We start from the raw sequence: 27,635 nt of genomic DNA on the forward strand, positions 1-27,635 counted from the left end.
TCCATTCCTTAGGCTGCAAGTAACCTTATATAAGAGGCTGCACGAATGATCACAACTGTTCGAAAATAAGTCACAATCTTTCAAACAATTTCAAACTAGGGTCACAAACGTTCAGGGGCTCCGCCCCTTGGACCCCGGTTCGTATTCGCGGTCAATTATGCGTTGGCTCACCGAGCGTGCACTCCGCACTAACCTGACTCGATTCCGAGCCTAACGCGAAATTGCATCAGCCTATAGTAGATCACATTACTACTAAAATACATTGATGATTCTAAAATCACCAACATAAAATAATTTCAATACTTTCCTAAAAGAGGAATGTGAAGTAGAAGAATTTATCATTTGTTAGATTCAATCATCTTGAGTCCTATACTCATTTCAACATATAAGAAACGAGTTTCTAAAGGAAAAAAATCCTGAGATTAATCTCTTCTGGGTGCACATTCATATTTCAGTTACTTTAACCACAAAATGAACACATATGTAAATCAAGTCCAAATAATTGTGCACAGATGATATATAACGTCAAAGGAGCTAGTCATTTAATTAAAAACACAAATGATGAAAATACATGACATTTAAGGACAATCGTTGAACAAGAGACAAATTCCATGTCCTTCAAAACACTAGCAGTTGTACTACATGTAGATAAACTAAGTGCAAATGCCATCTTTTAAACACGATTTGCAGCTACTAACTAGAGCTTGTCATTCATTTTCATTTAAAAGAAAGTTCACATATCGTAGAACTCCTTCGGCATAAGGACAATTCTTTTATCATTTCGAATTTGTCCTGTAATTTTGAGGAAGCTACAGTGCATATGGTCATTGTTTGTAAAACTCCTGAGTTCTGCATAATATATGCTGCAAAATGCTGCTCACTTTTGGTGCCTTTATAATTAGTAATGGAACACTTCTGAAGCTGTGAAGAAAGACACTCAGGAACATTAAAGGGGGAAATCCAACCCATATCAGTAGAACTCGCCAGCATATCAAGTGATAATTTTTGCAGCTTTGGGCATTTCTTGAGCATCGCAAGTACCAAATGCCAATTCATACACATACCCAACATCATGAGCTCCAGATGAGTTAAATTGGGAAAAACTGGAATGTCATCAAGGTACTGCAAAATTTAAAAAGAAAAATCACAAACATTAAATAGTGATATTTTCTAGAAATACAAACAAGTTAATCACAATTTTCTTTGGCATAATATATACAAAGTACAAACCTCATCAATGCAAAGAAATTCTACATTAGAAATCAATTTCAGAGGAATAATTGAACCAATGTCAGATATATCTGCCCTGATCAACTTAGTTAAGCTATTAAACTTTTTGTTACTAGTAGTAGAATTAGAATCATAGTATATAGGCTTAATTGCAACTTAGGTCCCCGACGTTTACCAATGCCACGATTTTGGTCCCCCACCTAATTTAATTACATGGATGGTCCCTGACGTTGTAGGTCGTGTGCAACGTTAGTCCTACCGTTTATTTATTAATGGAGGAGGCTTACGTGGACGTCCAGTTGGAGAGAGAAATGAGGTATGAGGAGAGAGGGAAGCACGTGAGTATCACGTGACCCTTATCTGAACCCATTATACCCAAACCCCTGACCTCCCTGGAACGAAGAAGGTAACGCGATTTAGATCCCTAGGGTTTCAGATTTGGGTATAATGGGTTCATATAAGGTTCACGTGATACTCATGTGCTCCCCTCTCTCCTCAGATCTCCTTTTTCTCTCCAACTAGACGTCCACGTAAGCCTCCTCCATTAAGAAATAAACGGTAGGACTAATGTTGCACCCAGCGTACAACGTCGGGGACCATCCATGTAATTAAATTAGGTGGGGGACCAAAATCGTGGCATTGGTAAACGTCGGGGACGAAAGTTGTAATTAAGCCTAGTATATATCACTCAAATGCATATACTCTAGAATTGGAGACCCAGAAAGAAGTTCCATAAGATATTGGGGTTCTGGAAACTCAACATCATCCAAATGCAAAGTTTTGAGCAAAGGAAGGTCAACAAAAGAAAATACATCCACGCTTAACCCAATCAGCTTGAGAACAAAAAGAGTCTTGCAGCTGAAAATGCAACTCTTCAACCTCACTGTTACAGAAACTGGACAGGACAGCTGGATGTGGAGATTCTCAACTCCACGCTGTAATGCAGCGCTGACCCATATAATAACATCGGAATGAGAAAGGTTACAATTGGAAAGGCAACATTGGAGACGGAAACTAGTAATTGGTTGGTGCGCATCTTTGGTGAGAAGGTTCTATATATGAACTTTGAAAAGCAATCATAGGGCCTATTGTGTACAGACATTTTGAGGCCTAAGGCGAGAATGTTAAATAGGCCTTTTTTCTACAAATTTTTTAAAGAGACTCAGTATATTATATAAAATATAATATTTTATATTAATCTTTCAGCTTTTTGAGTTGCAAAATCACAGTTTTATAATCAAGTAATTCTAACATTTCGCTTTCAATAGATAAATAAACTAAAAATAGAACCTGGAACGTGTAGACTGTAGAGACAGTGAAATAAATCGTTCCACCAATCCACCGCGTGCGGTTTGATGTAAGCTTTTAGAATTTAGAAAATCAATTTGTTCCAAGCCTTTAACTTTCAACAGAATAGAGATGAAGGGAAGGAGATGAAGTGAATTTTTTTTTTGTAAACCAGGAGTAGCAGAACGTCTGTCAGGGAGAGTTTGAAAGATTGAGAGAAAATTAGAATAAATTAAGGGTTAAAAGGAATAGTTTTAAAAGAGATGATATTTTTTTATTTTCAAAAAAAATATTTTGTAACTTCCCATTCTAATTGGCTAATTTTTAGGGAAGATGAATGATTCTTATTTATTTTGTTTTGGTCTACTATGAGTCTTTATTTCTGGTAGATATTTCCAATAAATCTTTTATATACTACTTATATTATCATGAATCATTCAATGCGTTTGCAATTTCCAACAGTTTCAATTCTTTTTTTTTCGCAATCAATGTACAACGGTCCAATTCATAGTCATCAATTAGGCCTCACTGTTCAGCAATTCCCACGTTTTCAATCTGTTTCCTCACGCCTCTGTTCGGTTATGTTTAAACAAAAACAAAAAATTGGGCCTATAAAATTTTTATTTTTGGGGGCCTTAGGCGGCCGCCTATTTCGCCTAAAGAGCAACACGGCCCTGTGTTTATGAGATAGCTTTGGTCATCAAAGAAGAGAATAGTAACTGAGCGCCACAGTGGCTTCCACCTCTTTGAAACAAGACTTGAGGCAACAGCGTTTTGATTCTGTCAACCATTGTTATTAAACTTCAGTTTTGGCATAGTTTTGACAAAGTGCTTGGCACTTGGTTTACATCCTTATTTATTTATAATAATATTTTCCCCCTATTAATGCACCCCACTCTCCTCTTTTTTCAAGTAATCGTTTATTATAACTTTCATTTACGGGGTATTGGAATGCTAATGAGCACAAGAAATGGGATATATGAGGGGATGCTGCATTCATATCCCAGCTCAATGCACTGTATTGCTTGATAAAGAAAAAAGGATTTGGCTCCGATCCTCTAAATGCTTCAAAAACAATTCCCAAAATAATAGGGGAATATTAATGATTTAAAATAAAAATAGTACTTAATTATTCAGTAATTTAAAAAAAATTGAATGAAATTAAATATTAACTTAAAAAAAAATTCTTTAAAAACTTTTTATATATTAAACATTTAGTATAATACTTCTTACAAAAAATGTATTTTATTTTATATTTTATTTTCAATAAATATCCTTGAAGCACCTCAAATTATATATGCAAACGTTGGAACGGCTTTTTTTTTAGATAAGCAAATGCAATATATTGAAGTGAAGTACAAGAAGTACTTCAACCCAATAGTACAAGAGAATGAAAAAGAAAAGTACAGGTTAATACATAAAAATACAGCTCCATATTCCTACTGAAAAAGAAACAAAACCCCATAGAGGCAAGACTCTATAAAAAATGTCTTATTAAAACCATACTAGGAAAACCCACTTGGATAAAAACCTAGATGGAAAAAGAGTACATAGATTATAGAGACACAGACAAAAACCTCCAAGGAGAACTAAAACACAGATTCTTAGCCTAATCAAACCTTCAATAGCCAATCCAAACCATCAAAGAACTTCAATTTTGCATTCCCTCCAGCTCCACCGTATATTCCACCAGGAAATACATGAAAGCTGTCCATTTTAAAAGCACGACACCCTCTGTATAATGGCAATGAATCCCCAGGCAGCACACAAAACGTCAACACATAGAATGCATACACTACATATCCTCCAAGCAAGCAATTGGTTCACCTACCCATTCAGTTTGAACAGCTGAATGTTAAGAAGTTTGACCACTTCTTCACAGCTTAACTCCAAAACTTCATTGATAATTGCTAAATATTATTTAATTCAATTTAATGTCACCATTCCCATTAATGCCATTTCGTTGATTTCGTTTATTATTCCAAAAATCACTTACACTACAAGAACAAGAGGCTTATAAAAAAAAACACTACAAGAACAAGAAAACTCACATTTAGCTATTGAAGTTTCTTCTAAATTATTTCCAAAATTTAATTTTTTTTTTATAAAAGTTTTGAATTTTATAGTGAAAACACTTACAACAGAGTTTTAGCGTCGATCAAGTAAAAAATACACTACAAGAAATGATGCGTTGAAGCTGAAGCTAATGAGCTAAAAATCGACGCTACAATCGATTTTTAAAAAGTTTTGAATTTTATACTGAAATGACTTACATCAGAATTTTAGCGTCAACCAAATCAACATTACACTACAAGAAAAGCACTAAAGTCGACGCTAATGAGTTGAAAACTAACTTTACAACTGATTTAGTGTCTGCGTATCGTCAACATCGAGGCAGGATGTTAAAATAATCGAAGTTAACTTTTTGCACAAACCTTTGGCATCAGTTTAGCAGACTCTAAGCCGATGCAACACATATGTCACGGTGGTTGACGCTGACATCATGTTGTTAACGTCGATTGTATAGATGGACTCTAAACTTTGTGATGTAGTGTCGGCCTTGATCGGCATTAATTAAGAAAATTTAGTAAAAAATTGAAATAACTGGACAACATAACATAAAAGTATAAAACTAATAAATTGAGAAACTTACCAAAACGATCTAGAGAAATGGGGAAAAAGACTCTCAATATAGTCTTGAATGCATTTGTAGAGAACACAAACCTTCACAGCCACCATGTGGGTGTCAAAATTTATTTTCCCTACAAATGCATATTTAATACCATTTTGAAAAAGTCCTTTCCCTAGTCTCAAATACATTTTGTTAAGTTTTTCAATTTATCAGTGTTACATTATATGATACGATTATTTCATTTTTTTATCACATTATATTGAACTATAGCTTCGGCGAATAGTTTATCCTTGCGGAGCTGATCGCAGTCTCAACGACGGTAGAGGTTGTGATGAGTTTGGACCTCTTTCAGGTGGTGATCTAGAGTGATTCACTTGAGGTGGTCCAAGTCCTTACTTCCTCTCATGTTTCCTCTCACCCCTATACATGGTGAGATTGTCTAGTCGATGGTACACTTGAAGGAAAATCACGATGTCATGCTCTTTGAACATACTTACAGGGAAGCGAATGCTCTGGCGGGTTATTTGGCTCATGTGGGCTTAGAGTTCCCTTTTGGGACGCATTGGTTGGACTTCATGTTTAGTTGTTGAGGTTGTGTCCTCTTTCTCTAGTTCTGCGTCATTGTAGCGTTTTTCACGGCTGACTCCTCTTTGTAAAAAAAAAAGTTAAATATTTCTATAATTTGTATATAGTTTTTTCACTTTTCATACAATACATCAAAATATTAAATTATTCTATGATTCCTACACTACAAGGTAAACGGTTCCATTAAAATGTACATTGGAGGTGGTTAGTTAAACTCTGTTGTTATGAAAGTCGAGCTGGGGGTGGTTTTGACCAACAGCTGAATAACCGCAGGTTGACAAGTAGTGGCAGCTTTTCTAACCGCCGCAAAAAACTAGTTTTTATGTTCTCATCAATGTTGGCAGTCTAAACCGACAGAACCTGTCACAAATAGTCATGTTCAAATTTTACTAGTCGTTGCAGCAGCCACAAGTGCAAAATTTTACTGGATGATGAAAATCTGTAACCATCTATCCATCCTTCCAATTTTATATGAAATGACAAGGCTTACACATTTACGTTAAAATAGTTCCTTTTTAATAGAATTTTTTGCAAGTGATGAATCCACATCCATAATTTACCTTGTAAGGAAAAACATGAAAATTTAGTAGTTACTTCATTGTGAAGATTCAGAGAGACAAGAGAAGGGGAACCTATATTCATCTTCACTAAACAAATCAAGCCATCATAATAAAGGATATTATATTTCCGGTATTGTATTTGCTGCTGTGTTGGCTGAAAAGCAGAAATTATCATGCACAAGAAAATGGCAAGTAGATTATTAGAATGAAGCTGTGTTTGGAGAAGTTTTGGGGTAAAAAAACGCATTTGGGATTTTTTTTCTTCAGAAGTTGATCTTCCCAGCCTCTAAGAAATGCACTAAAACTAGTCTCATTATCATAAAAAACTTTTGACTTCTTTAATTAAAAAAACACCTTTTCAAATATAAAAACTGAAATAAACAGGAGCTCAATTTTGTTCACTTTTGAAAATTGGATGGATGGTTACAGCTTTTCAGTTTTGCATTAAGATGCATATCATACTAATATACTATAAAACATAAGAACCAAAATCATCTTATCAGAAGACTTAAGTGCTTAAAGCAATGTTTTCTAGCAAGAATCAAATGAATCTGCAAATAAGGTGTACGCTTGTAAGAATACATACCAAATTACCAATAAAACAAAAGAGAAAAGAGAGATCACACCTGATTGATCAAATTTCAGTAGCAGCAAAAAAACTTTACCTCAATCCCCTTGATGTTAATTATCTGGTATGGTATTTCTGATAGGTCAAGCTTCTGCACAAAACTTTGCTGCATTGTGGCAAATCCAACGAGAAGAGGTTCAAGAAGATCAACAAGACAGCTTTTGACCTCAATCCCCTTCTTCTATCTATGATTTATTTCCACAGGGCTAGCAAGCAACAATCGATCATTAATCAAAGCACCAACCAGGACTGCATAAGAAAATTTTAAAAATAGATCGGCAAAGGATAATATGCAGGAAAGGAAAAAGTACAGTAGTTTATAAAATAGAACACACAAAATTAAATAGATGGCTGTGATATAGTGACATCCCAGCATGCAGAAAGACAATTACCTAGGATGGAAGTAAACAATACCCTATTGTTATGCATTTATCACCCCAAATCACCATCAACACATCTCTAGACATACTCACAATAGGCTTAAAGGAATGGCAGGACTTACAGGACAAGTAGGAGCTGCTGCATAAATGTGTCACAAATGAACTAACCTGGAAATTTCTAGTTAATAAAAAATACCTCCAAATTAACAGCAAACCTGCTAGCCACAGACCAAAAGATAAACTCAACAGACATACCACAGTTTTCAGCAAAGTAGGTGCCGGAGACTTAGCTATTTGAAAAGCAGGTATTAAACATTTTGGATCATTTTCTTCTTCCATGGATTCAAATAATTGTCGTAAATAAGATTCTCCCTTACAGAGGTATCAACAAATTTGAATGACAAAGCCCTTTTCATGATTAAGAGTAAAAACTAGCATATAATACAGATTTTATATTAAATGTGTAAGTAATATATACTAGGCTTTCATATTGACATTAGCAGTATGGTATGCCTAATCAAGCTGCCCATTGAAAGAGGAGACAAACCATTTCAAAGAACATATCAAGCTGCACTTAATAGGAAGAGAATATGCCAAATAGCAAACTATCCAAAGGAACTATGCTAACAAGAACACATTTAGGGAACCCTTCACCATGCCAAGCTCAAAATTCACAAAGACTATGCTAACATAAGGTCTTTTTGCCATGCCAATGAAACAATCCCAATTGGAGATCACACTTAATCAGTCTCCACACGTAAGTGAAAATTCCATGTCATGGCTAAAAAATCAATTTTGTCAGGGTCTCCTAAATCATTGATATTATTTAGTTAAATAATTCTCTTGCTTCTCAAATCCCTCCCTGACTCTCTTCCCTTCCCTTCCTCTTCCTCTTTTGTTTTTTATATTGTTTCTAAACAGTGGCTATCATATAGATTATGGAATTAATTGATTAACTAAAACTATCACAGGGTATATGGAATAAGATTTTCTGAAATATACTCATTTTTTTTTTGTTACTGTTCCGTACTAGGGAGATCTGACGTCGGAAACTGACAGAAAGTAAACCCTAGCAGAGTACTAAAAATATCACAAAAGGAATATTCTCATTAAATGTTCGAAAGGTGCTTTTTACAAGGGTTTGACCTCTCCTTTTATAGAGGGAATGGTCATAACGTGGACTTTCTCTGTACTTGGGCCTGACAATCGGGGCCCAAGCCTCTATACATATAAGACAAAACTAAAGGAATTCTTCCAGCTGGCGCGTGGACCCATCCAAAAGAAGGGCGGGCTTCGACGTTGTTCCACAAACCCCGCCATGGCTGCTTTCGTTCATCTAAATGCTCGATTTGGGCGGGAATAAGGGATACTTATGTCCCGCCCCGTCCACATGCCCCCAAGACATGAGGCTTAAGTAAGTTGAGTCGAAATGTCTTTATACGTTGCTTCGTCGCCTGCCTTTGTCATTTACCTCGTTCTTCTGATAATTGTGTCGCCGTTCTTTCATTTGTGTAGGTGACATGAGACTTAGGTTCCTTGAGCCGAGACGTCTTTACAGTATATCGCCATCCTTTGTAGTCATGGGCCTGTCGTCGCTTTCTCGCCTTTTCATGTTCCTTTATATGTCGCCATTTTTTATCTTTGTCGATACATTGCCGTTATCACACCTGTCAATCACGTCTTTTCAACTGACGCACGTATCCTTCTTTTCCGGGATTTTGTTATCATTTGCCATAAATGCAGTTGTGCGTCTCGAGGAGTTATGTCTTTTCGTTTCATACCTTTTCAAATTTCAAATCCCACGATCCCACGATCCCACGACCCTTCGCAGTTTTTCCCACTCATTCTCTCTCTTCCTTTTTCTTCTATAAATACCCTTTTCACCTTTCACTTTTCACTTTTCTGAAAACCTTTACTCTGAAAAAAAAACTTTTCATCGTAGCTTTCACTCTCTTCTTTGTTCTCCGGTGAACCTTGCTCACTCCGGCCGTCGTCATTGCGCGGTGCTCCCCCATCGCCGACGTTATCTTTACTCAATCCTCCGCTTCTTCCTCCGGTGAGTCCTTCCCCTTTCTCTTTTCTTGACACTGTGTCTTCTTCTTTCTTTGTGTTTGGACCTGTTCATCTTCTTTTTTATTTTTATGAAATTACCCAGCATGTCGACACAAAATTTTAGCATTTCCTCCTTAGAGCTCACTTCCCCTTCTACGGAGGGGGAAGTTTCTGCCCCCACCGTTATCGAAATACAATCCTCGCCCACCACTCACGAGGATTCCGGTCCCGCCGGCTCCGTTGATTCTATTCTCTCCTCTAATGGAGATTTGTCTTCACCCGAATGGCGTTCCAACGTGCATTTGGTTGAAGATAAGTGTCTTTGGCGCTCCATCTGGAGTAGCCTTGGAAGCATCAGTTCGCTTCGAATATCTTCTCAAGGGTTTACAAAGATAAATCCCGCCACCTCTAATAACGAAGATCACCTGTTAAATGTTCTTCCCTGTGGCGAGGATGATTGCGTTCTTTTACGCAAGGAACCTACTGATGAATCGCCCGATTTCTTTTTTGTTTATGGTTATTTTTTCCTGGATTTGAATATCAAACTCCCTTTCTCGCCCTTTATATGTCACGTTCTTACCTTTTTGAACGTGGCGCCTTGTCAACTTCAACCCAACGCCTGGGGCTTTATACGCTGCTTTGAAATTCTCTGTGAACATTTGAGTTGCACTCCCACCTATCCCTTGTTTTTCATTTTCTATAAGACAGTCACCACAAAACCTACATCTATCAAGTGGGTTCCTCTTTTGGCTCGCAAGAACATGAGCCGATTCACCGCCCTTAAAAGTCATTACAAAGTGTGGCAGAAAAAATATTTCAAAGTCATGGAGTCGCCTGAAATGAATAACTTGTTTCGAGATTCCAATAACAACCCTCTCTTCCCCTTTTACTGGACAAAAAACCCTCGCCGAAAAATATCCGTTTCATACGACGCCTTGGATGAATCCGAGCAGGCCATCGCCGATTACCTCCGCACATTACCAGTAATCTCTGGTCATGACTTGATTGAAGCGTCAAAATCCGGCACTTTAAATCAATTTTTTAGTAAGTTTATAATTTTTGCACAACTTGTTTTTCTTTTTGTTCATGTACCTCGCCTAATTGATGTTTTCCATGCAGCCACGATGGGAAAAAGCAAGGTTGATGCCAACCCCATCAAGATGAAGGAATACCTCGCCCAGTCTGCTGCGGCGGCGAAGAAAAGGGCCGCCAAGACTGAGCAAAAGAAAAAGAATGAAGGTACTTCGGGCTCTGATAACGTCAGGGACCCAACGCGCCAAAAAACTTCGAGCGCTGCTGGTGGTAAACCTCTTCACCAATCAACTCTTGATCCAAAAGGTCGTCCGACTGAGAAAAAGAAGGGGCATGACAATGTCCCGCCACCTCAACCGGATTCAGGCGCACTGATCAACCGCCCATCAACTCCATTCATCCAAGCTGGCCCTAGCTCAGCTATTGGTGGCGAGGCTCTTCCCCCTTTGCTGAGCCTATCTGATCCTTGCTTCAACGGATTGGATTTTATGAATCGTACCTTTGACAACCGGATTCACAAGGATGTTTCCGGTCAAGGCCCCCCCAACATTGCTTCTGTGGCGATCCATCATGCGCTCTCTGCCGCCAGTACTGTGGCGGGAATGGCTCAGTGCGTGAAGGAGTTGATAGCAACCAAGAACCGTTATGAAAAGAAGGCGGCTGATTATAAGACTGCCTATGAGCGAGCAAAAGCCCATGCTGAGACCGCCAACAAAAACCTGAAGGCTGCTGAGGAGAGGTGTGCTAAGTTAACTGATGACTTGGCGGCTTCTGACTTGCTTCTTCAAAAGACCAAATCTCTGAAAGAAACTATCAACGACAAACACACTGCTGTTCAAGCCAAGTGCCAAAAACTGGAAAAGAAGTACGAACGCCTAAATGCTTCCATCTTGGGGCGTGCTTCTCTCCAGTTTGCTCAAGGCTTTCTGGCGGCCAAAGAGCAGATTAGTGTGGTTGAGCCGGGCTTTGATCTTTCCCGTATTGGGTGGCTGAAGGAGATCAAGGATGGTCAAGTAGTTGGTGATGATGACATTAGCCTCGACCTCCTTCCCCAATTCGATGATGAAAGTGAGCCTGAAGAAGATGGCGAGGATGGGAATGAGCAGCACAAGAATGAGGATCACGAGAAGGAAGACCCTCAAGCTGGGACAAGCCAGGGCAACAACGCCAACAATGAGAACCTGGCTTGAATTTCTTCTTTTATTTCATGAAGTTAAAATTTTGCTTTGGGCATTGCCCTGTCTTTTATCATCATTCCAAATCATGTATGGGCGTCGCCCCCTTTGCCTTACTTTTAATGGATATCATTTTAAGTTCATTCGTTGTTACCTTGAGTTGTTACCAACTTTTGTTGTTACTTTGGTTTGCATACCTTAGCCGATTTTTCGACGAGGCTTGGTTTCTAGTGGCCACTAGAATTGCCAAGGCTTTTAACATTTGATGGCGACACTTTCTTATTCCGAAAGGTTTACTCGCAGTATTGCATACTTTGATACGATTTGCATTGCATGAACTCGTAATATAAATTATATTGAATTAAAAAATACAGGCGATTCTGTTGAAATAACCTTTTCATTAATTTTCTTTCACATGAGAACAATTGTCCCATTCTTTTTACATGCCGCCTCATTAAAAACCTCTCTAAAGAAAGGAAAAAAGAGTGCGGCTTCATTCACCTTTGGTTGTTTCTATTAACTAAAATACTGCTTTAGATGAGAGGCGTTCCATGTTCGTGGAACCTTTTGACCATTTAGTTGTTCCAACTTATAAGCTCCTCCTCCAACATCGCCTATAATCCTGTAAGGCCCGCCCCAGTTGGGTGAAAGTTTGTTGTGTTTATCGGGTATTGTATTTTTTCGGAGCACTAAGTCTCCTACCCTCATTTTTCTAGGCACTACTTTCGTTGAGAATTTTCTTCCAACCTTCACTTTTCCCGCCTCATTCCTTATGTGAGCCTCACGTTGTTCCTCGGGCAGCATGATTAGATTTGCTATTAAATTTTCCCCGTTGTCATTCTCATTAAACCGAACCACTCGCCAATTTTGGTTTTCAATTTCAACTGAGAGCATGGCGTCAGTCCCATAAGTTAAACGATACGGGGTTTCCTTTGTGCTTGACTGTTCAGTGGTGTTGTATGCCCAAAGAACGCCTGGTAGTTCCTCCGCCCAAAGCCCTTTTGCTTCATCTAGTTTCTTCTTTAAACCTTTCAGGATAACCTTGTTAGCCGATTCAGCTTGCCCATTGGTTTGTGGATGTTCTACAGAGGCAAATTGCATCTCGATTCCCATTTCTGTACAAAATTCCCGGGTAACATTACTTGTGAATTGTGTTCCATTATCCATTACTAACGCCCTGGGGACCCCAAATCTACAAACAATCCTTCGCCACAAGAAACTCCTGACCTTGGCGGCCGTTATAGTTGCCACCGCCTCGGCTTCTATCCATTTAGTGAAGTAATCAACCGCCACGATGATATACTTCATTTGTGCCTTCGCTACTGGGAATGGTCCCAAAATGTCAACCCCCCACATAGCAAATGGCCAAGGCGCCATCATGGTTGTTAACTCTTCTGGCGGAGCCTTGTGCAAGTCAGAGAAGACTTGGCATTTTTCACATTTCTTAACATACTCAAGACAGTCCTTCTTCATTGTCGGCCAATAAAATCCAGCTCTCACAATTTTCACCGCCAAGGATTTCCCGCCTATATGGCTTGAACAAACACCTTCATGGACTTCCGCCATTATTCCATGGGCGTTCTTGGTGTCAACGCATTTGAGCATAGGGGACATAATTCCCCGCCGATACAACTCACCATCCACCACTGTGTAAAAACTGGCTTCCCTTCGTTTCGCTCTTGTGTTCACATCGTCATCCTTTGGAGGGTTTTCTAGGAAGATCTTGATTGACTCCATCCAAGAAGGCTCGCCTTCAATTACTGACTTGACTGCTTTCAACTTTATTTCTACCAAATCAATGCTCGGGCGAGGCAGGGTTTCCTGAATGACTGTTTGGTAATTGCCCTATCTCCCTGTGCTCGCCAATTTTGCTAACACATCTGCCCTCTCATTTTGGCCCCTCGGGACATGTTCTATCTTAATTTCTTTGACCTCCATCATCAATCTGTGTACCACTTCCAAGTATTTGGAAAGTTGCGGATCCTTTACTTGGTACTCGCCTTTCACCTGTTTAACCACTAACTGCTAATCTCCCTTGATAAATAACTTTTGGACCCCCAGCTCAATGGCTAGCCTTAAGCCGGCGATCAAAGCCTCATACTCAGATTGATTGTTGCTCGCCTTGAACTCGAACTTTAGAGACTGTTCAATGATCATTTTGTCTGGACTTTCAATTGTTATCCCAGCCCCACTTCCAGTCTTATTAGAGGATCCATCCACAGATAGGACCCATTCTCCTCGAGTCTTCTCGCCTTCCGTGGGTGTTAATTCCGCCACGAAGTCGATCAAACTTTGAACTGTGACTTGGCCCCTTGGCTCATATTGTATATCATATTCTGACAATTCCACTGACCAGCTAACCAATCGCCCCGATAAATCAGGCTTCTGAAGTACTTGTCTTAAGGGGACATCAGTTTTAACTTTGACTTGGAAACTTTGGAAATAAGGCCTAAGGCGCCTCGCAGTTTTCATAATCGCCAATGCAGCCTTTTCAATTTTTTGGTACCGCAACTCTGCCCCCTGTAAAGTATGGCTCACGAAATATATAACTTTCTGCTTTTTTCCCTCTTCCTGGAGCAACACTGTACTCACCGCCTTGTCAGTAACTGCTAGATAGAGCACTAATGGAAAGCCTGGTGTTGGCTTGGAAAGTATTGGCAATGTGGCCAATGATTCCTTTAATTTGGTAAAAGCTTGTTCGCATTCCTCTGTCCACTGAAACTTTGAATTCTTTTTTAAGCATGCGAAGAATGGGGCCGCTTTGTCACCCGCCATTGGCAAGAAACGTGACAAGGCGGCCATTCGTCCTGTCAAACGCTGAACTTCTTTGACACTTGTTGGGCTTTTCATCTCGAAGATCGCCCTTCCCTTATCAGGATTCACTTCTATTCCTCTCGATGTCAACATGAATCCCAAGAACTTTCCTCCCTGGATCCCAAAAGAACACTTCTCAGGATTCAACTTCATTTGATATGTTCTTAATTGAGTAAACGCTTCCTTAAGATCGCCGCCATGATCACTAGCCCTGGCGGACTTTACGATCATGTCGTCCACATACACCTCCATATTCCTGCCCACTTGTTTTGAAAAGATCTTATCCATGAGCCGTTGGTACGTAGCTCCTGCATTCTTCAATCCAAAAGGCATTGTCTTGTAGCAATAATTCGCCTGATTGGTCATAAATGCTGTACTTTCTTCATCCGATGGATGCATCATGATTTGCTTGTAGCCCGAGTAAGCATCCATGAGACTTAAAAGTTCATTCCCCGACGCTCCATCCACAAGCTTATCAACATTGGGAAGTGGATATGAATCTTTAGGACACACTTTGTTCAAGCTTGTGTAGTCTGTGCACATTCGCCACTTCCCATTGGATTTTTTGACCATCACAACATTGGCGAGCCATGTCGGGTACTGCACCTCACGGATGAAGCGGGCCTTGATTAGTTTCTCAGTCTCTAATTGTACTGCCTTATTCTTTTCATCACTCATTCTCCGCCTTGGCTGGATGACTGGGGTCGCCCCTGGTCGAATAGCCAATTTGTGAGTGATCACATTGGGGTCAATCCCTGGTACATCATTGATGGTCCATGCAAAGAGATCCAAATTATCACCTAGCAGCGTGATCAACCTTTCCTCTTGTTCCTTTGTCAAACTGCTGCCAATCTTTAAAATTTTATCCTTAATTTGCACTTGCTTGGTTTCTTCCAGAGGTTGTGGGCGGAAATCATCAGCATCGTCTCTTGGATCCAAACTGAATCCCTCTTGCGGAAAGATTTCTGTGATTCTGTGACTTTCTTTGGCGGCCTTACGCCCATAAAGCGCCACACTTCTTAGATAACATTCTCTTGCTGCATTTTGGTCCACATGTAATACCCCAACCTTTCCATTGCAGGCTGGATATTTAACAGTCAAATGAGCTGTTGAAACGACCGCACATAGCTTGTTGAGGGTGTTTCGTCCCAAGAGTACATTGTAGTTGGCTCTGCACGCCAGGACTAAGTACTTCACTTGAAATTTCTTTACAAACTCTCCTTCGCCAAAAGCAGTTGGTATTTCCACATATCCTCGAACAGTGACACGGTCCCCTGTAAACCCTACCAAGGTTCCTTTATACGGCCTCAAGTCTGACTCTTTTAGCCCCAGGCGATCAAAGGCATCTCCATAAATGATATCCGCCGAAGACCCCTGGTCTAAAAATACTTTCTTCGTGACATAATTGTTAACCCTGATTGTTACCACAATTGGATCGTTGTCATGGGGAATCACGTGCGCAAAATCCTGAGGGGTAAATATGATAGGGGAGTGATTCACCCAACACTCGCTTTCGCTTGCCTCATGTACTGAGTGTACTGCCGCCACATAGCGTTTTCTAGCCTTACTTGAAATTGCACCCCCGCCAAATCCTCCTGCAATAGATGAACATTCCCCAACAGGATCGCCCAACTCTTCCACTATCTCCTTGCCTTTGCCTTTGTCTCCTTGGGTGATCCTAGCGACTTCTGGCGTTGCTGTGTCTTTAACGAAGTTTGCCAGATGACCAGCCTTAATCAAACGATCAATTTCCCACCTCAAATTTCAACAATTATCCGTCGTATGCCCCAACGCTTTGTGGTACTCGCACCACCTATTGGTATCTACATTAGCTGGCGGTCGCCGCGGTGGTGGCGGGTACTGCACAACATTTGTTTGCCCAACGGCCCTTAAAATGGTGCTTAAGGGCGCATTTAACTTTGTAAGTGGAACTGGAGCTGGCGTAGTACCATGCTGACCAGTTGTGGCTGCAGCGGGACCTTGAGAATTGCGGTGCCATGTATTTTGAAATCCTGGTTTGGAGTTTTGATATGGTCCCGGTCTTGGTACACGGGGGGTTTGTGCTACCCTGGTTTCCTTCCCCGCCTTAGGTTTATCCTGCGAAACCCCGCCGGAATGGGCTTCCTTGCGTCCTTCCTCTCTTTCTTGTTTTTTCTGATCATCCTGCTCAATTAATATGAATTCCTGAACACGAGCACGAAGGTCCATCATGTCTTTTGCTGGTCGCCTCGTCAAGTCCCGATTCAAATCACCCGCCCGAAGACCATTTTTGAAAGACGCAAGGCAAACATCCGGATTGCCCTCCTCCAGTTGAACCGCCATTTTACTAAATCGCGCCATGTAGTTCTTGAGCTTCTCCCCTGGCTGTTGATGTATGCTGATAAGATCAAACATGGTTGCCTTGGTAGTTTTATTGGCGGAGAATTGAGTTAAGAACTTTGTGGACAAATCAGTAAAATTGTCAATGGAGAAGGGCGGTTGACGGATGAACCATTGCATCGCCATCCCCTTGAATGTTGATGGTAACAACCTACACTTCACCTCATCTGTTGCTCCTCCAATAACCATTTTCGTGTTAAAATAACGCAAGTGTTCCATGGGGTCTGAGTCGCCTGAAAAGGCGTCCAATGCCATCGTTTGCAGATGCTTTGGTATGCCCACCCGTGTGATGGCGGGAACAAAAGGCTGGAATTCAACAACGTCTTCGGCCTCGAGCCGTTGTTCTTGCTTATAGTCTTGTCGCTGAGTTAAGTACTGCACCTGGGCTTGCAACTGCTCGTTCTGGCTTTGTACTTTTTGCAAAGTGTCCAACATTTGTTGCAAGGCCGCCGGAGTGATTCCCGTCACCACCTCTGGCGCTTTTCTCGGAACGCTGGTTTTGAGGTCATCCAGATTTACATATTCAGGCGGCGCTGATCGTCGCCTGACTCCTGGATCTGATCTAGCTATCAGATCTGAAGGTCTTCCTGGAGCTGCATTCACCAACGAGACCGGTGACTGCGCCACCGAGTGAACCCCCGCCGAAGAAGCCTCCTGCTCCGGCTCTTGAGGTACTTCGCGGTTGTTGTACCGTCCACCGCCGCGGCCGCCGTGACGACCACCCCTCCGGCGATGATCGCGGCGGCCCACACCACACGAACGAGTTTCCATGGATCTTAAAACGCACCTTCTATGTCAAGTAGTAGATCGAAGTAAGACCCACAGACGGCGCCAATGTTCCGTACTAGGGAGATCTGACGTCGGAAACTGACAGAAAGTAAACCCTAGCAGAGTACTAAAAATATCACAAAAGGAATATTCTCATTAAATGTTCGAAAGGTGCTTTTTACAAGGGGTTGACCTCTCCTTTTATAGAGGGAATGGTCATAACGTGGACTTTCTCTGTACTTGGGCCTGACAATCGGGGCCCAAGCCTCTATACATATAAGACAAAACTAAAGGAATTCTTCCAGCTGGCGCGTGGACCCATCCAAAAGAAGGGCGGGCTTCGACGTTGTTCCAGAAACCCCGCCATGGCTGCTTTCGTTCATCTAAATGCTCGATTTGGGCGGGAATAAGGGATACTTATGTCCCGCCCCGTCCAGTTACAATGAGGGGAAGAAAAGACCCCAAGCCTAAATCTGGCTAGCACCAACAACCAGGTTAAGACTAGGACTAGAATCCTTCAACAAGAGAGAATGACATTCCCCAAAAGGAGAATCAAACCAGTGAATTCCGAATTGAAGTTGAAGACCAAACTTGGCAATATAGTCCGCAAGTGAGTTGGACTCCCTATATAGGTATGCTGGAAGACAAGAGCTCCGTGCGCATTCTTCATGTTGATTATCTCAAGGATAATTTGAGCATAATGATGGTCCCTCATATCCTGTGAATGCAACAACTCAACCACCTCCATAGAATCGGATTCCATGATTACTCTGGGGAGATCCAATCCCATGATTGCTTCGACTGCCATTTTAACCGCCAACAACTCAGTGAGAAAGACATTAGCTGTGGCCAGCCTTCCCAAATTCCAGCAGAATCCTCGTATCCAAGAGCCATGAGAGTCCCGGAGTACTCCCCCGCAGCTAGCATCGATAGAGCTGCTCAACACCCCGTCCACAATCACTTTGATCCACCCTGCATCTGGTATAGACCCCAACGCGTAATCCTCCTATGAACTGGCAAGTCATCAAAAACCCCGTTGGGTCTGTTGTAATTAATCAGTTCATAGGCAGACTTAGTGGTGAAGATACCAGAAGGAGTCCCCGCCCACATACGTAACATTCATGTCTGCTAGGTTGCGGTGGGAACTTGTTGAACAATTTCTAGGGGAAGCAGAGAATTAAAGTTGGAAACCTTCCAGCCCCTGTGCATCTCATAAAAATCAGAGAGGGGTAAATCACCATCAGATTGCGGGATGTGGGAGGTTGCTAAGCTTTGCAAGATATGCCCAAACATAATCCATGGGTCTTTCCAAAATCAAATGCTAGTTCTGTCACCAACCCGCCAGCAAGTCCCAGTAATTAGACAGTCCCATGTTGAGCGAATACCACGCCAAGCAAGATATTCTCTACTGCACTTCTTAATCACAGGAAGGGTACTTGAGCGGAGTTAGGTTGATTAATAAGGCCCCATCCTAGTTTCATGAGGAGAGCTTCATTAGAATCAGTCGGACAACGAAAACCAAGGCCACCCTGCTTTATAGAACTACAAATGACATCCCAACTCACTTGGCTACTTCTTCTAGTCTCACTCTCTGAACCCCATATGAATTTCCTTTGAAGTTGGTCTAGTTTTTCTCAAACTCCCTTCGGAATCAACATCGTTTGCATGCAATACGTAGGTAACGCCGCCACCACGGATTTAGCAAGGATGATTCTACCAGCAAGGCTTTCCAAGATGACAGCCACTGCTGAGCTTTATCAAGAATAAAATCGTAAGTAGCCCGAGTTGGAGCCTTGTGGAGCAAAGGAACACCCAAATATTTACCAAGATCATTTGTAAGAGAAATTCCAGACAAACAGCTAATGGCATTATCTTCGCTACGGTTGACATTGGACGAAACAAGAATCCTTGATTTATCTTTGCTCACCTTCTGACAAGAGGCATTACAGAAATCATCAAGGCATCTCATCATGACATTCATCTAGCTGAAAGAGGCTTCCCCAAACATCAAGAGATCATATGCAAAAAATAGATGAGTAATAGGAGGGCTCCCTTTGGAGAGGTACATCGGTGTCCAATTAGAGTTATCAACCTCCCGTTGGATATGATGGGCTAAGCGCTCCATGCAAAGAAAAAATAAATAGGGAGACAGAGGATCTCATTGTCTAATGCCCCTAGTTGGAGAGAACCTTTCAGTTTCGCTCCCATTAAACATAACCTGAAAAAAACTTAAAGAGACACAGTTAATAATTAAATCACAAAATTTTGCTCCAACCCTACTTCCAACAGGGTGTCATGGAGAAAATTCCAATCAAGCCTATCATAGACTTTTTCCAAATCAATTTTCATAGCTACCCAGCCTCTTTTGCGCTTCAAGAACCGCATAGAGTGACCTCCTGTGCTACAATGATGTTGTCTGAGCTATGCCTCCCAGGGATGAAACTGCATTGGTTTGGGGAAATCAAGTGACCAAGAACCCCTTTTAGGCGATTTGCAATCATCTTTGTCAAAGTTTTATAGATCACATTACAAAGACCAATTGGTCTATATTGAGAGAGAAGATTAGGCCGGTCGATCTTCGGGATCAAAACAATAAGAGTGTCATTCACCTCTCTTATTTTTTCCAGACTCTTGGTGCAATCATGAATGAAGTTAACTACCGAAGAACCAACAATATCCCAATGTGACTGAAAAAATAAGGGATTTAGGCCAACAGGTCCTGGCGCTTTTAAAGAACCCGTGCTGAACACTGCGGCCTTGATCTAGTCAGCCATAATGGGACTCATGATATCTGAAAGTGCCTCTGTCGTGAGGCTAGGGAAAGCATCCTTCACGTGGTATAGATCCGGAACATCAGGACTAGTATATAATCTACGGAAAAAGTCCACTGCCATGCCATGAAGCTAATCTGGATCCGTGACAAGACATCCCTCATCATTGGTTAAAGCCTCAATTTTGTTTCTTTTACGCCGCACCATAGTCGCTGTGTGAAAGAAACGAGTGTTCTTGTCTCCATTATTAAGCCAATTAATCCGAGACTTTTGCTTCCAAAGAAGCTCCTCTCGAATTATGGAAGGTGGTCTGGATTAGCTCTAGATGCAGTATTAATCAAGACGATTCCGTGAAGTAGATCTTGTTTACTATTCAAAATTTCATTTTTTAGGGGAAAGTTAGGTGATCCAACAATGTATACTACACATACCTGTTCTTCCCTCAAAATTCTGGGCAATTAAACTCCAGTTCTTCGGACCATGTTGCTTAACAAGTTGTGACAACTTTTCGTCCTCAGCGATTGTCCAATGCAAACGATGACAAATCTTGCGACCCTGACCACCAGTTGATCCAGAAGCTTTCTCCATGTCAAGTACTGCGGATGACATGGTTGCTAAGGACACCACAGTTGTTTTGATTCAGGTCAAGAAAATTGAAATCCAAAGCAAGGAAAAGGGAAGACAAAAGGAGTCTTATATAAGAAATTAAAGGGGAGTACGAGGGACGGAGTGAAATCCATTGTCCCTATTTGGTGTCTCACTCTGTGTTCCACCAATCAAATTGTATTATAACATTTATAAAAAAATTCTTTTAGGGTTAAAATCGTCATACTCACGCTTTTATGATATAATTTGTTTATTTTTCTTTTTGTTTATAATTGGAAGTTTTAGAATTGATCATAAATATCTATTAAATAAATAAAAATATATTTATATTCAACTTTTCCTTTTTTAAGTTTTTCTAACAACATTCCTTTTCTAACTATATTCATTCCTTTTTAAATTGTACTTTATAACTATTATTGTTTGAATTACTATGCGTCATTCTTTATCTTATAGTTATTATAAAAGTGACATTTCTCCTTGTAAAAAAAAAGGCTTAATTTTCTATATCTAGTAAGTTGCATCCTCAATACACTGAAGTAGTTCATAACCATGCATAGTTATGAGCTGATGAAGATTACCGATCAGAAATAGAACCCTTTGTGATGTACCATATATATTGTTTTAGTTTAAGGGTCTACTAATTTGTTTTATATGTCACATGTCAATTTATTATTACTCTAAAATTAATGTAAATATTTGGGTTTCTCCTCACAATGTAACTAAAGAAAATTAAGATAAACATTTCACTAACTATATAGCCTGAATAACTCTTAAGAAAGAAAAGTAGGAGTTTTTAGTCCAAATAAAAATACTTTAATTCCTATAACTTACTCCTTCCTAAACTCTAGTGGGGGTAAGTTATCTAACATCTCTTTATAAAAATTACTTAGTTGGTGATGTGATATTTGTATCTTGTATTTTGGACTAATAGACATAACATGCTTGTGTCGTGTTATGTCTTTGACTGTTAATTTTATCTTGCATTGAGTCGGGACACTCCTTATACTACGTCCCTATTAAACTTATTTGACCTAGTATATATATATAATTTCAATTTATTGAGGTGTACTCAATTGTGTTTCTCATAAAGTACAAAGCAATGCTATCAAACCACAGTGCAACCACCACCAATTTTTTATATAAAATAACAAAACTAACAATTTTTTTCTAAAAAATCACGCGATAAAATATAAGTATCACATGGGTAGCAATACTAGTATTACTAATAATATTATATCAACCAAGAGTTTCCTGGCAGAACCTTTGCATGTGCACATCAAAACAGAAACTCTACCATAAAATCTAGAAGATTATTTTCGCTGTATCTAAAGTAAGAGGATGTATAAGAAATATCAAATGAATAAAGAGTTAACATTCAAATTATTCATAGCAACTTGAAACCAAAATTGAAAGGCTTAATCATATGATTGAGCTAAATGCAGTCATGCATAAATATATCCCGCAATAGCTAAAACAGTTCAAATGGAATATATCTGGTACTTAACCAAAAGTCACGTTCATATTGAATAATTTAAAGTACTACTTAACCAGTCATCAAGCTGAAGAGTCACCAACACCAATAAAATCATAGAAAGGAGCCTCATTCCTTTAAACATCATCATTGGACTCCTCTGTTTGTTCATTCTCTTGCTTGAGCTCCGCAAAAGAAGGAGTGCTCAACTTTGACTCTCCGGAGGAGTTATCATAGCTACTCACCACATCCATTTCTTTCCCTCCATCATTATTAGTAGCAGAATCAAGGTTCTCATAATCACTTGGAGAAACAATAATTGGAAGCGCGAATGCGGCTGCTCCCTGAAAGCTTCCAAAGGATGAAGGGTTTGAGTGAACAAGCTTTGAGCTTTCTAAAGAGTTGTTGAACATATCTCCTCCTTCTTTGCTCAATGATGAATCCCCAATATTAGGAGAACTTTTTGTGAAGGATGTCATAAGAATGGAACCAAAAAACAGTAGTAAGAAAGGAAAATATCATTAAGGTTAGACGAAAAAAAACTAATTAATTAATAAATAGAAAGAGGCAATATAAAATACTTTAGGACGCACATATAACATTTAAATAACTATTAATTGAAAAAAAATTAATTATCTCATCTTATTTTTAGCGTTGAATATCGTAGATGAAGAAAAATATGATTCGTACGTTAAAAGAATTTCTCTTTAAATAACTTTTAGTATCTAAAGAACATATTGTAAATAAGTAAAAACATGAATCATAGATGAATTGGTTTACCTCGATTCGTTCCCAAATGAAGAAGTGCTGGAACTAATGAAACAAGATTTCCTCTGACGTGCCGTTATTAAATGCCAATGATTCTTAAGTGCATTGTCCGTTCGACCTGAGAAGCTCTTGGCTATGAGTGACCACTTGGTCCCGTGAACGCGTTTAGCCGCGAGTAGCCTCTCTTCTTCTTCTGGTGTAAATGGACCTTTGTCAATTCGGGGATCAAGATGATTGCACCACCTTGTTCTGCAACTTTTGGCTGCGAAATATCACAATTCATAATATGTACATTAGAAAAGGCAGCTCCACTGTGGACCATGTTAAAAATCAATTTACCCACATAATATTTTTTTTAACTAACATTTACTACATATTTATTTACAATATAGTCCTTATTTGCAAAGAAAATATTTTAACTTGTGAAACATATATTTCTTTGTCCACATAAAAAAAGCACATGAGAAATATCAACTTCAACTCATGAGTTTTATGCAATTAGTACATAGATTAATCGAGGGGAGTCATAAACTAAAAGCTTTTATGTAAATAACTTGTGAAAATAAACTCATAACATCAAACTATCTGAAACACTTGCATGAACACTTATGCTATAAGATAAGCTCAAATAAACTCTTTACAACCGCGTGTGAATCCGCCATCAACTATGTATGAATATAATATATAATCCATTTTTAGACACTTAAACGTCTTTGTTGAATAATAATTAATTATTGTAAGTGAAGAGTTACATGAGTGTGTTATGTGTATTAGTAGAAACACTTAATGCTTACTGGAGTAATTAAGTAAGCATTATGCAACTAGTGACGACTTTTTGATAATTTTCATAGTCACTTATCATGTTATAAGCACATGTGTATGAGATGAAAAACAAAACCAGTTAAATACAAAAATAAAATTCAGCCACTAATTAATTCCTAGGTCTCTTACTCCAAAACTCTTTTAAGTTATACACTAACTTTAGACTGTCAATTCAACCTTTAATTGAGTGTGTGACTCTCTACTACCACCACTAGGATACCACCAACATAGTGCTATCAAAGTTGCAGATTCTTGCAACAAACAAAACCTAGAAGCATAAGATAGGAGATGAAGAATCATGTATTTCACAAACAACTCTTCTATAGACTACAGTAATGTCCAAGTTTCTCTGCTCAAAGGAGAAAATTATAATTGCTTGGTTGTAAAAATTGAATGGCAATACAACATGCACTTTGGTTTAGAAGAATATCAGGAGACATTGGAGCGAAGCAAGGGGAAGTCTTCATCTTCATTGTGACAACTAATCGGCATTCACTATGACAAAGAATACTGTTTTTTCATAGTCCGACCATCCACATTGACATAAAGTCTCACTTCATTTGAAATGTAATTGAAGGAGGAGATGCACAACTGATTTTCTATAGTTTAGGACAACAACCAAAAAATATTTTCATAAAAGCATTACCAAGAGGAAGATTTTAGAAACTTAGAGAAGCAATGGGAGCTAAAAAACAACACACATTAAGGAAGAGTATGTTGAGTAATGGTGGTTTAGTTAGTAGAAATTAAATATTGTAAGTTCAAAGTTACAAGATTTTATTGTTATTGATCTTAGTGGAAACACTTAGTGCTTAGTGGAGTGATTAAGCAGGCATTAAACAACTAGTGGTGAGTTTTTGATAATTGTAATAGTCAATTATGATGTTATATATACATGTGCATGATGCATAAAATAACAAGTGAAATGCAAAAATAATTCAGCTACTAAACAATTCTTCTTACTCGTAAACACCAGTAATTAAGTTATGCAGTAACTTTAGCCTATCAATTTATAGGACACTAATACTAGTAATTCATTGAGTCTGTTAGTATCTATTACCACCTCTAAAATACCACTAAAAATCTCATTTTTCTCCATGTATAAATGATATCTTATTTCACTAAACTCACTCTTATGATTTATCTTCCTTTATATCATTTTCTAAAGCATGGGTGTCTTGCTAAAAACATTTTCCTTGGCTTCTTAATGGAATCAAAGTTTGGGCCAAGCCATGCTGCCATAGCTTGAGGTTCATATTGCATCAGCTATGGAAAAACTTCAAGAAATTAGGAGGGATCCAAGAACCCGGCTAAAATCATGTAGGGTCAGAATCAACCCCGCTTTCCCACCTTCAACCTAAAAGAATACTAACTATCATCCCAAATATCATGAAATTCTCCAAAGCATTTTGTGTATTTATTCTTTTGTATCATTTTCACACATTTTGTTTCCACATTTCACTCTTTTCATTTAACATCATTTATCGTATATCTGGTTTCGCTATTTTATTCTTTTTTTAAATATCAAATGATATTATAATTGAAGAGGTCATAGACCATAGTACAATGATCATAGCACAATACACCTGCCAGTACATCATATGAGAACAAATCACTCCAACACCAAAGACTTGCAAATAAAACTACCACACAAACAACTCCTAAGCCATATGAATCCTATAGCCAAACATAACAGAGATGATAGTACAACTTTCCTCTAAGACCACACACAAATAGCTAATGCACAACTGAATTCTCATATCTTCCTGATACTATAGCTAGCTCCTTATCATGATAGTGGCCTCATGTCAATAATCTTAGCATAGTTCCCCTAACTCAGCTTCCAGTGCAAATTATAATTTTATTTTCCCTGTCATTCCATATCAAATTTGCTGCTACACCATCTCAGGAATTCAGATCAATCAGCTGCTAGCAAGACTGTCCTCCTTTCTTCGAGAAGCACCTAGATGGGAGCAGCAGCTTCACAACCCTTATTTTTGTATTCTTATTTCCCTTTGGGTGTTAGTGAATTGGGATGTAAATAAATCATTTTCCATCCAACTAAGATATATGGTTCTCTAATTATTTTATTATTATATTTATTTATCAAAAAGTATACCAGAGCTCCCCAATCCATACAAAGTGCAAGTAGCTGTTGCATAGCCAATAACAACCTAGAAAACATTTTTCTACATTCGTGTTCACAATTACACCAATCTGGTAAAGAGAGATGCCCGAAGGTGTTATTATAAATTATAACACAAACTTTAGTGTGTAGCACAACGAAACCAGTATACAATAGTTATGATTATTGAGTGAACCATTATCTACTTAGGAGATATATAGATAGATCTATACTTAGGTTAATCAAGACGATTCCTTGAAGTTGATCTTGTTTACTATTCAAAATTTCATTTTTTAGGGGAAAGTTAGGTGATCCAACAATGTCTACTCAACATACCTGTTCTTCCTTCAAAATTCTGAGCAATTGTAATCCAGTTCTTCGGACCATGTTGCTTAACAAGGTCTGACAACTTTTCGTCCTCAGCGATCGTCCAATGCAAACGATGACAAACCTTGCGACCTTGACCACCAGCTGATCCCGAAGCTTTCTCCATGTCAGGTACTACGGATGACATGGTTGCTAAGGACACCACAATTATTTTGATTTAGGTCAAGAAAATTGAAATCCAAACAAAGGAAAAGGGAAGACAAAAGGAGTCTTATATAAGAAATTAAAGGGGAGTACGAAGGAGGGAGTGAAATCCCTTATCCTTATTTGGTTACTCACTCTGTGTTCCACCAATCAAATTGTATTATAACATTTATAAAAAATTTCTTTTAGGGTTAAAATCGTCATACTCACGCTTAGATGATATAATTTTATATAAAAAGACATTTTAGGTATGCCATTGGAAATTTGGTAGTTTGTTTATTTTTCTTTTTGTTTCTAATTGGAAGTTTGAACATTGATCATAAATATCTATTAAATAAATAAAAATATATTTATACTAAAATTTTCCTTTTTTTTAGTTTTTCTAACAACATTCCTTTTCTAACTATATTCATTCCTTTTTAAATTGTACCTTATAACTATTATTTTTTGAAATACCATGCGTCATTCTTTATCTTATTGTTTTTATAAAAGTGACATCTCTCCTTATAAGAAAACAAGGCTTAATTTTCTATATCTAGTATGTTGCATCTCAATACACTGAAGTAGTTCATAACCATGCTTAGTTATGAAGCTGATGAAGACTACCGATCAGAAATAGAACTGTTTGTGATCTACCATGTATATTATTTTAGTTTAAAGGTCTACTCATTTGTTTTTTATGTCACATGTCAATTTATTATTACTCTAAAATTAATGTAAATATTTGGGTTTCTTCCCGCAATGTAACTAAAGAAAATTAAGATAAATATTTCACTAACTAAATAGCCTGAATAACTCTTAAGAAGGAAAAGTAGGAGTTTTTAGTCTAAATAAAAATATTTTAATTGCTATAATTTACTCCTTCCTAAAATATAGCGAGGGTAAGTTATCTAAAATCACTTTATAAAAATTACTTAGTTGGTGGTGTGATATTTGTATCTTGTATTTTGGACTAATAGACATAACATGCATGTGTCGTGTTATTTCTTTGACTGTTAATTTTATCTTGCATTGAGTCG

At 38.8% G+C, this 27,635-nt stretch overlaps 1 protein-coding gene and 1 pseudogene across 1 annotated transcript; both read right to left on the reverse strand.

The window, feature by feature from the left end:
- Positions 1-546: 546 nt before the first annotated feature.
- On the reverse strand, positions 547-19,503 carry LOC130732899 (FBD-associated F-box protein At4g10400-like; annotated as a pseudogene).
- Positions 19,504-22,507: 3,004 nt separating this feature from the next.
- Positions 22,508-26,599, reverse strand: LOC130732905 (transcription factor MYB54-like). Its single transcript, XM_057584911.1, has 3 exons — positions 26,422-26,599; positions 23,151-23,400; positions 22,508-22,829 (listed from the first exon to the last, which is right to left on the reverse strand). The coding sequence occupies exons 1-3, from the start codon at positions 26,597-26,599 to the stop codon at positions 22,508-22,510; spliced, it is 750 nt and encodes a 249-aa protein (XP_057440894.1).
- Between the last annotated feature and the right edge of the window lie 1,036 nt (positions 26,600-27,635).

Source organism: Lotus japonicus, chromosome 1, assembly GCF_012489685.1.
Source record: "Lotus japonicus ecotype B-129 chromosome 1, LjGifu_v1.2".
Lineage (NCBI taxonomy): Eukaryota > Viridiplantae > Streptophyta > Magnoliopsida > Fabales > Fabaceae > Lotus > Lotus japonicus.

Coding starts and splice junctions, on each gene's coding strand:
- LOC130732905 (XM_057584911.1), bottom strand. CDS start 26,599: ATGTCATCCGTAGTACCTGACATGGAGAAAGCTTCGGGATCAGCTGGT. Junction 23,401..26,421: donor GAATTTTGAAGGAAGAACAG/GTATGTTGAGTA, acceptor GATATTTCGCAG/CCAAAAGTTGCAGAACAAGG. Junction 22,830..23,150: donor TCATTTGGGAACGAATCGAG/GTAAACCAATTC, acceptor CTTCACAAAAAG/TTCTCCTAATATTGGGGATT.